Source organism: Microtus ochrogaster, chromosome 7 (genome assembly GCF_000317375.1).
Source record: "Microtus ochrogaster isolate Prairie Vole_2 chromosome 7, MicOch1.0, whole genome shotgun sequence".
NCBI classification, from domain to species: domain Eukaryota; kingdom Metazoa; phylum Chordata; class Mammalia; order Rodentia; family Cricetidae; genus Microtus; species Microtus ochrogaster.
The window spans coordinates 61,267,000-61,277,109 of NC_022014.1; the positions used below are offsets into that span (position 1 = coordinate 61,267,000).

General features: G+C 44.3%; 1 protein-coding gene across 1 annotated transcript in view; it reads right to left on the minus strand.

The window, feature by feature from the left end:
* Usp32 (ubiquitin specific peptidase 32) overlaps window positions 1-5,815 on the minus strand; it is a 127,109-nt gene extending 121,294 nt beyond the window's left edge. Inside the window, exon 1 of the mRNA XM_005350446.2 lies at window positions 5,594-5,815. Coding sequence (XP_005350503.1) covers window positions 5,594-5,651 — 58 coding nt within the window. The 5' untranslated portion in view covers window positions 5,652-5,815. The remainder of the gene's footprint in view (window positions 1-5,593) is intronic.
* Between the last annotated feature and the right edge of the window lie 4,295 nt (window positions 5,816-10,110).

Below are 10,110 nucleotides of genomic sequence, written 5' to 3' on the forward strand. Positions count from 1 at the left end.
AAGGTCGAACAGTGGTGGGGCACACCTTTAATCCCAGTACTCAGGAACTCAGGAGGCAGAAGCAGGTGGATCTCTGTGAGTTCGAGGCTAGCCTAGTTTACAAGAGCTAGTTCCAGAATAGGCTGCAAAGCTACAGAGAAACCCTGTCTTCAAAAAAAAAAAGAGTTAATAAGTCTGAGCTAATAGGCCAACCAATTTATGATTAATGTAGACTTCTGTGTTTCCTTGGGACTGAAAGCAGCTGCAGGACCGGGTGGGACAGAAACCTACCTGTAATCCCAGCACTTTAGGAGGTTGAGGCAGGAATACCAAAAGCTAAAGACCAGTGTTGATTACATGACAAATTCAAATCCAGCCTGCACTACGTTGACTCTGTATCAAAAGAGACAGTTAGAAAGTAGCTAAGGGCCAGGTGGTGGTGGCGCACGCCTTTAATCCCAGGAGGCAGATGCAGGAGGATCTCTGTGAGTTCAAGGCCAGCCTGGTCCACAAGAGCTAGTTCCAGGGGCTGGAGAGATGGCTCAGTGGTTAAGAGCACTGGCTGCTCTTCCAGAGGTTCTGAGTTCAGTTCCCAGCAACCACATGGTGGCTCACAACCATCTGTAATGAGATCTGGTGCCCTCTTCTGGCGTGTGGGCATACATGGAGGCAGAATGTTGTATACATAAGAAATAAATAAATAAATCTTTAAAAAAAAAAAAAAGAGCTAGTTCCAGGACAGGAACCAAAAGCTACGGAGAAACCCTGTCTTGAAAATCCAAAATAAATAAATAAATAAATAAGCTAAGGGGTAGAACCTGACCTAGATGCACAAGGTCCTAGATCTAAGAAAAAAAGATTGGGAAATTAATATACTATACAGTCAGGAACATTTTAAATCTGTCAATTCTTGATTAAAAGGGGAAGAAAACATAATCCTCTTTCTACAAAGATGAAAGAAAGGAGGTACAGAGAAGAAATAATTAGAGAAAATGTTTAATTTTTCTTTGAATACTGAAATATTTGACACTCAACTTTTCTTTGAGATAGGGTCTCACTTGAAGAAGCCCTAGCTGGCTTAGAACTCACTATGTAGACCAGTTAGCCTCAAACTCACAGAGATCTGCCTGTTTCTGCCTCTTGAATTCTGAGATTAGCCATGTGCTACTATGCCAATCCTCATCCAATGAATTTTAAATGTGTTCTGAGTACTTAGAACACGTTTTACCGAATATACAAGCTTCACCTTTAATCTCAGAACTTAGAAGAGGCAAGTGGTTATCAGTGAGTTTGAGGCTAGCTTGGTTTATATAGTAAGTTCCAGGACAGTCAGGGTTATATAGAGACCGTCTTTAAAATATATGTGTGTGTGTGTTTATATTATTATACTATTATACAAACAAAATAATAAAATGTATACATATATCTTGTATACACACAAACACACACACACACGTTTCAATGGTTAGGAAGATAGCCCAAGTGGTAAAGTGCTGTAGTTTTGGAGCCTGTCCTGGAATTCACTTTGTAGATCAGGCTGGCCTTGAACTCACAGAGATCCGCCTGTCTCTGCCTCCCAAGTGCTGGGATTAAAAGCATGGACCACCACCTGTTGGGACTTTTGATAACTGGCCTAATCATTGGGCCCCAAACTACTGAAAGACAGAAAAAAGTGAATGACATCTGAGGAAGACTCACACCTGAGATTGTCCTCTAGTCAATCCATGCAAGTGCAAAGGTGTGCATGTTATGTGTATACTCATGTGAGAGCAGGTGAGCATGTGCACAAAAACACACAGAATATAAACAAGCTATAACCAGGCCTGTTGGGAGACACCTATAATCCCAGCTCAGACAGAGGCAATCTATGAGTTTAAGCCAGCATGGTCTATATAGCGAGTTCTAGGAAAACAAGGGCTACAAAATGAGGTCCTGTCTAAAAAACTACACACATACACACACACAACACACAAAAGTTACAAACTGATAAAACATGGTAAAATAAAGAGATGGCAAACAAAGCTATTAAAATTCTCAGTATCCATGAAAACAGGCATAGTTCCCTAGACAAACATATGCATTCTTTAAGTTTAGTAATAATATTTTTTTAAAAAGTCAAGTTAGGCCTATGAAATGGATCAGAGAGTAAAGATGCTCACTGCCAACTTGATAACCTGAGTTCAATCCCGGAGATCCATAAGGTTGAATGAGAACTGACTCCTGAGTCAAAAACTTACCTGTGGCTGGAAGGTGGTGGTGAAAGCCTTTAACCTCGGCACGTGGGAGGCAGAGACAGGAGTGTCTCTGTGATTTCAAAGCCAGGCTGGTCTACAGGGAGACACAGCCATGACTGTTATATAGAGAAACCTCGTCTAGGAAAACAAAAAAACAAAAAACAAACAAAAAAACCTGTCCTATGACCTCCACATACACACTATGGCTAGCAAACACAGACAAATAAATATAACACAAATATCTTAATAAAAAGTCAAGTCCCTTTTCTATTACTCAAAGTATTTATAATACAAGCCAAAAAAGGAAAAAAAAAAGTACCACTAATACATCTTCCCCAAAATGTTTAAAGCTACATACATTCAGAAAAGTAAAAGTTAAAATACGGGCAGTCTAACCAAAATAGGATATGAACCCAAAAATCATCCTAATTTCTAGCGCCTCAGACATAAACTAGACCACCCTTTCACTCAGGTCCAGTGTTATCTGTCACTAACACTGCTCTTTTATTTTTTTTTTTTTTTTTTTTTTTGAGACAGGGTTTCTCTTTGTGGCTCTGGCTGTCCTGGAACTCGCTTTGTAGACCAGGCACAGAGATCCGCCTGCCTCTGCCTTCTGAGTGCTGGGATTAATAGTGTACGCCACCATTTCTTATTATTGTCTTTATATCACTTTTTAAATTTTAATTTTTTAGTATTTCTACTGTATTTATATCATTTCTGCCTTTCCCTCTCTCCCTGTAATATTATATTTCAAGATCCTACTTTGCTACATAAACTGCAATTTTTTATTTGTAGTAATACACCAGACTTTTTAATGCTGTGTAATTATAGATAAGCAGTAAATAGAGCTCAATCATTTAAAGTCAAAGGGTCAAATAGTTCTCTCAAGTTCATTTTTTTCTATTCTTTTTTTCTGGCTTTTTTGTACTGTTTCTTGTTTTTTTCCACTTTTTCAAAATAGTTTCTCTATGGAACTTGACTTGTAAAGGAGGCTGGCCTTGAATTCACAGAGATTCACAGCCTCTGCCTCTGGAGTGGTGGGATTAAAGGCTTGGACCACTACCGCCTGGATCAAGATGTTTTTTTTTTTTTTTACTTGTCAAATCCTATCCAATCCATCTCACCTCATACAAAGTAAACAGATAAATAAAACTAATACAGGTATTAGTACCTATTTATTTAGGTGTCCCCCAAAAGGTTCTCAACCCTTTCTGTAGTTAAATTGAAGTGTGACATTGAATTTGAGTGAAAAGTATCATGTTTAAAAGTTGCCTGTTTTAAACATGCCCTGTTTACACATAGAAACCACTTTATCAACTTGCTCCTCTTTTGGTTTAATACCCCTGTAGCAAAACTGACAAAAACAAACACATTCAAATAACCTTTACCAAGACTTTAATACATACATGTTATTTAAATATGCATTTTAAACTTTCAGACATGCTTCATAACAAATTAAATGAAAGCCTTTCACCAGATCATTTTTAAATGTATCAATTTCATTTATATTTATATAGTTATATTATGTATTATTTATATTATAAAATGTACACTCTTGCTGGGTATAGTGGCCCACGCCTTTAATCCTAGCACGCAGGAGACAGAGGCAGGTGAATATCTGAGTTCAAGGCCAGCAGGGTCTACAAAGTGAATTCCAAGACAGTCAGGGCTAGACATAGAAACAAACCTGTCATAAAAAAACAAACAAAAAAAATGTACAATCTTAATTTGATATAAAATAAAACAGCAAGAGCTGGAATAAAGTTTAATTTTAGAATATATTAACACCAGGTATATCACTGGTATTCACACCCTTAAACTTAGAAACACTTCTGAACCTGTAAATCAGCTGTAAATCAATTCGACTGTGCCCTATTTCATGCCGTGTAAGCCACTGTCTAATTGCCCCCAGACCTGTCAAGCTCAACAGCATTCAGGAAATGACTGGTCTATTAGGGTTGAAAATACACCAAGAATTTGGAATATTTCTCATATTGAAACAGGGAGAAAAAGTTCAACTAAGATTGTGCTTGAGAACAATCACCATGCTGCTGAAAGGAAGGCACCACTAAAAGGCTTACTTTTGCTATTCTGCTCAATCCAAAACTGATGCAACTACAACTCTGCATCTTATTATCTATTTCTTAGGTAGTGGGTCCAGTGAACTCACAATTTTCTTTACATATGAACCAGATCTCACTGTAAAATGTCTTTTTCGTCCTATTTTCATTTTCTATCTGAAGCTACAAAACCACCTGGCGCAAGGCTTAATTTTTTTTTTGTCTCAGAAATCTGTCAACAATAATATCTGGCCTCTAATCTGCTTAATGTTTTTCACTTCTTACCAAGAAAATCCATTAAAGGTCGAGAATAAATACAAGCACCACACAACCATGCATTCAAATCTCAGCCATGAAAAATTAAGTCACATTCCGGCCATAAAAACTGTGCAAGATACTTCCAGTTAGCGTATGCTTTCGTGATCAGGGACAACAGTATCAAGAGTAAGTGGTAGGGGGTTGGGGCTGTTAACAACACAGTGCAAATCAGAGGCAATGGCAGCAGCAGCAGCCGAGGACTGACAGCAAGGCCAGTGTCTGAAGGGAGATGTAACACAGTATCACAATGCTGGATTTCCGAATGCCATTTCAGGGGAGCGCCGGGATGAGAACTGGGAAGCAAGTGCACTCAACCCGATCAATGTCCGGGGCGAGAAAACCTACGACAAGGTCTTATGGCAACATCAGCTGTCTAATCTCTTGTCACCTTTAAACACAACTTCATTCCAGGTCTTTCTTAATCCAAGTCAACCCCTGAAAGGGTGAGAGGCGCAAGGATGGTCATCGCCCTCGGCAGAGAGGCAAAGACCCTGGGAAAAACCAGAGGTTCCCCAATTCTAAAGGATTTCCAGGAGCAAAATGCAGCCACCTTCTCTTCACCAGCCAACGCTGTTAGGAACCCGATCAGGACGTTGTCGGAGGCTTGTATTTTTTTTTTTTTTTAAATACAAGAGTGATATAAGAAAATGGCACTGAAGGATGAGGGGGCCTGGAAGGAAAGGCTGAACCATCCCAGGAGCGATGGACAGGGTTTCCCTGAACCGAGTCAAGATAACAACGCCACCAGAGTGCATCGAATGGCCAGCCAGCGCCCGGTACCCCGTCACTGAGAAAGCTTCGCCCCCTCCCCAAGCGCCCCAATTCCCAAACACCGCTCCCCACTCCACCTCCCGGCCCTCAGGATTCCCACGCCTGCCCACCCCCAGGTCCCTCGCCAGACACCCCACGCCCCAGCCGACCCTGCCGACCCTCCCTCGGGCCACCCACCCTCGGGCGCCCGACACTGGCCTCCCCGCAGCTCGCCCGACCCCTCCCCCTCACCTCTCCTCAGCGCCTCCTCGTAGCTGAGGAATCCGATCCGTGACTCCTTGGCGCCCATGCTCCCCTCATCCCCTCGGCCGGGGGGTCGGAGCCTGGTTTCGCCCCCACCCCCTCCCGCCTTCTTCGCGGCGTCGCCGGCTGACGGTGTCGGCGTCGCCGGCCCCCTCCTCCCCCAACACTAACAAGTGCGGCTTCTGCCCCGGCGACTCCTCCCGATCGCCGCCGCCGCCTCCATGCCGAGTCACGTGACCCGCTCCCACCCCGCCCCCTTCCCCTCCCTCCTACTCCGCCCTTCTCTCCTCTCTCCTCCCTCGGCTTCTCGCCTCACTCCTCGTCTCCACCCCTCGGCCCTCCCTCCCGCCAGCCCCGCCGTGGGTCACCTGACCCGAGGCCCGGGATTGTTCCGGGTAATGGCCGCCGGGGGCCACGCTCCGCCCCACCCCACGCTAACAGCGCGCCGGAGCGCAGGGGCGGGGCCGCGCCGCCGCACTTAGCGCGTCATCTTCGCCTCCCCGCCAATCGTAAGCCTCTCATCCCGCCGCGGCGCTCGGCTGGAGAGCAGGGCAGGGACTTCCGGGGCGCCCGAGGACGGTTCTGCCCGCCCCCGCGTCCTGGCGTTCGACGGGCGGGGCCGGAGCGCCGGCGGTTGGTGCTGAGGTGGCCGAGACCCACCTTGGAAGACTCGGAATGTTAGGGAGCGGGGGTCTGAGGAAAGCGGTGCGGGAGACAAAGGAGCGGGCGGGCGGAGAACCCGCAGTGCTCAGGGGCCCTAATGGCAGGGAATCTTGTCACACAATTGATTAATTTCTTTTCTGCCTGTTAAGTTGGGAGCTTAGGCCCCAGCCCCTTGCATCTATCCTAGCCCCCTGACCCTGAGAGTTAGCACACTGGACTCCAAATCCCAGCAGGCCCGGCGGTCCTGACCCCTTCCCTGGGGTGGGGGTGCTCAGGACCACTCCCGTTCCCTGGCTGCCTTAGTTCTCCTTTCACGGTCTTCAGCCCAGCCTCCTTCCCGCTGGACCTGCACACACACACACGCACACACACCAATTTTTTAAACGCCCTTGGGTATATTGCCTGGGTTGGGTTGGGTTGGCTTTGTTTCTGGTGCTAGGTTCTTTGTAGCCCAGGCTGGCCTCGAACTTGGCGATTCGCGTGCCTCAGCCTCCTGCGTACTAACTGGTTCTACAAAGAGCTCCTCTACACCCGGCCCTGTCTCCTTCATGTTTAAGTTTCTTATGTGGCTTCAGCCTAACAATTGCCCTCCTCTAGAAATGAGACAGTTTAAGACAGAGTAGCTTGCTTAAAAAGAATGTATTACTTTTTTAAGGAGTGAATTCAGTAGCATTGAGTACATTTACATCGTTCTGCAGCCTTTGCAGTTTTTTGAGGACTACATCTAGCTGAGAACTGAAACTTCCTCACTCAACAGTAATACTAGTCTTTCCTCACACCAGTTCATGGCAACCACTGTAAATCGAACCACATTTCTCCTATGACTGGTTTATTTCACTTAACGTCTCATTGTGTTGTTGCATGTTAGATTTTCCCAGAAGGTCCGGCAATTCCACTAACGAGTGTGTACTCCCAAAGAATGTCTTCAAAGGGGTGTGTGAACTACTTTTGCTCTCACTTTTGTAGCAATAGTATATACAATAGTCAAAATGTTAAAAACAGCCAGGAGGTGTTGGCGCAGACCTTTAATCACAGCACTCAGGAGGAAGAGGCAGGTAGATCTCTATGAGTTCGAAGCCAGCCTGGTCTACAGCGCTAGTTCCAGGACAATGCTACCCAGAGAAACCCTGTCCCAAAAAAACAAAAACAAAAAAACAAATGTCACGTTAGTAAACCAAAAAGAGGTGTATAAATACAATAGAATTTTTTTCATATCCTTTTTGGGGCGGTGAGATATGTTCTTATGTAACTAACGTAGCTGGCTGGGCTGGGACTTGGTAGCGATCCTCCTGCTTCTGCCTACAGATATGAAAAACATGTGCCCGGCATCTGATTCCCACTTCCTTTCAATTCTAGTTTGTACCTGTCTTCACCATAAAAGTCATAATATGAAGCTTCTCCGTAAGGAAATATTGAAAAATAGCTATTTGGATTAGAGAGGACTCGAGGTGCCAATTAGATAATTTAGGGCCAGCAAAGGATTTCAGTTCCTGGAGCCAGCTGACTGTCACATGCCCTGCCAGAGAAAGCTGTTTCTCTACTTACCTTTCCTGGTCGACCAGATCAGCCGCGTGGACGCTCTAATCACGGCACTGCCCTTTCCAGTTCTCTGCGGCAGATAATTTGAGACCTGAGATTAGCTGCCTTACTAAAAGCCCATGAATCAGGAGGTTGGGGATAGAGCCAAACCCTTTAATTTCCATGTCATCAGTTCAGTGTCTTCAGACACAACAATTCAGTCATCCTGCAAAGTATGAGTTATGAATAATTCTAAAGGAAAAAATCTAAACCAAGATTTCAGCTGTGAGAAACAGATAATTTCAGATAATTCAGATTTCAGATAATGGGGCTAGAGCAATGGCTCTGAGGTTAAGAGTATACACTGCTCTTCCAGAGGACTTGAGTTCGATTCCCAGCACCCATGTCAGGTGGCTCACAACTACCTGTAACTCTGGGAGTCTGATGCCTCTGACCTCCTTAAATACCTGCACCCATCTGCATATCCCCCAACACACATAATTTAAAAGTAAATAACTATTTTTAAAGTAGAGTTTAGATGCGAGATACAGTATGTGTAACTACTTTTCCAAATAGTGTGTAAAAATGATGTCACAGCCGGGCGCTGGTGGCGCACGCCTTTAATCTCAGCACTCGGGAGGCAGAGGCAGGCGGATCTCTGTGAGTTTGAGACCAGCCTGGTCTACAGAGCTAGTTCCAGGACAGGCTCCAAAACCAACAGAGAAACCCTGTCTCGAAAAACCAAAAAAAAAAAAAAAATGATGTCACAGTATGAGGGATGGACCTGGGTGTTTAACTGCCCCGTTGATTTACAGTGTATTTTGAATAAATTATTTTCTCCACTTGTCGCACTGCCTGGCTTGAAAGCTGGGACTGCTGTTGGAATTTGTCTCCTGATATGATTATCACAAAAGTATCAGGTGTTAAATATCAGGTGTTAGGGTTCCAACATAACACTGACCTACCCAAGTCACGACACAGATATGATAGGTGGCATGAGGTAGGACCTCGATCCCACGGTGGGGGACAAACATGCCATCATACAGAGCTTATATGGGAAGGAAGTTTATTGGGAAGGGAAAAGGGAGGGAAAGAGAAAAGAGACATAAACATGGTGACCTGCTTCAGAGAAACAACAGGAAGAGAGAGCGTGGTTAGGCAGGTCTTGTCTATTAAAGGGACCTTTGCACCTGTGTACAGACTACATAGTAACATAGCAGCCATTGGACCCTAGGCTGCCCAGGGTGCTGCCTGAGTGCATCCTGCCAGGAGACGGGGCCAGCAGAATGCCTGAACCCTAATATCAGGGAAGACTAGATTTAAAACCTATTAAAGTATTGCTATCACACAGGAACTTTCAAGACTGTCATTTCCTGGGAGTGGTGGCTTGTACCTATAATCTACTCAGTACCTGGGCCACAGAGCCAAGAGAATCACAAAGTTCCAGGCCAGTTTGGCTTACTTAGCAGTGTCCTGTCTAAAAACACAGTAATATATAAAAGAGGGTTTATTCTTATGTTTCAGGCCTGGCTTCCCCCTAGGATCATAAAAATGTTTCATTCTGTCACAGAGTTTCATGGATTAAATCCTCCTAAAAATCAGGAATTGAGATAGCAAAGTATGAAGTACTATTTCTGCTTTGTCTGAGTTAAACTGTGCATATTATTGAAGAAAGCAGTAAGAAGGGTAGCTGTGTGTGATGAGAATTTTAAATGATAAGCTGAGGTAAGAACCAGCCTCCGCTTTGTATCACAAACCATGCAGTCAAATGTTAAACATCTCCCTATAACTTTAAATTGATACAATACTTATGTTTGATGATGCAGAAAATGTAAAGTCTACTTGTCATGATGCTGAAAGAATTCTATTAATCATTTAGCTTCTTTAGTTTCACTTAATCCACTGGAGAGCTGGCCAGCTACCTCACTTTAAGCATGAGGTTGTACTTGGGAAACCATTCGTTTAGCTGTAATTACATGCCTGTGAAAAGGTTATCCATACAAAGATTTAAAGCATGGGAAATTAGTATGTCATTTTTGCTTCTCAGGGGGCAATCTAAATGACAATGTTCCTTAGTTTGTATTCCTGAAGAAATGACATAAGAAGAGGTCAGAGTCGTTTTAGGACTTGTTAAGGATGCATACCTACACTAGAGGTAAACTAATATAACAACAAGGGATAGACCAACACCTAATCTAGAGTGATTTGACTGCCATAAGAAGAGGCCAGTAGGCCGGGCAGTGGTGGCGCACGCCTTTAATCCCAGCACTCGGGAGGCAGAGGCAGGCGGATCTCTGTGAGTTCGAGACCAGCCTGGTCTACAG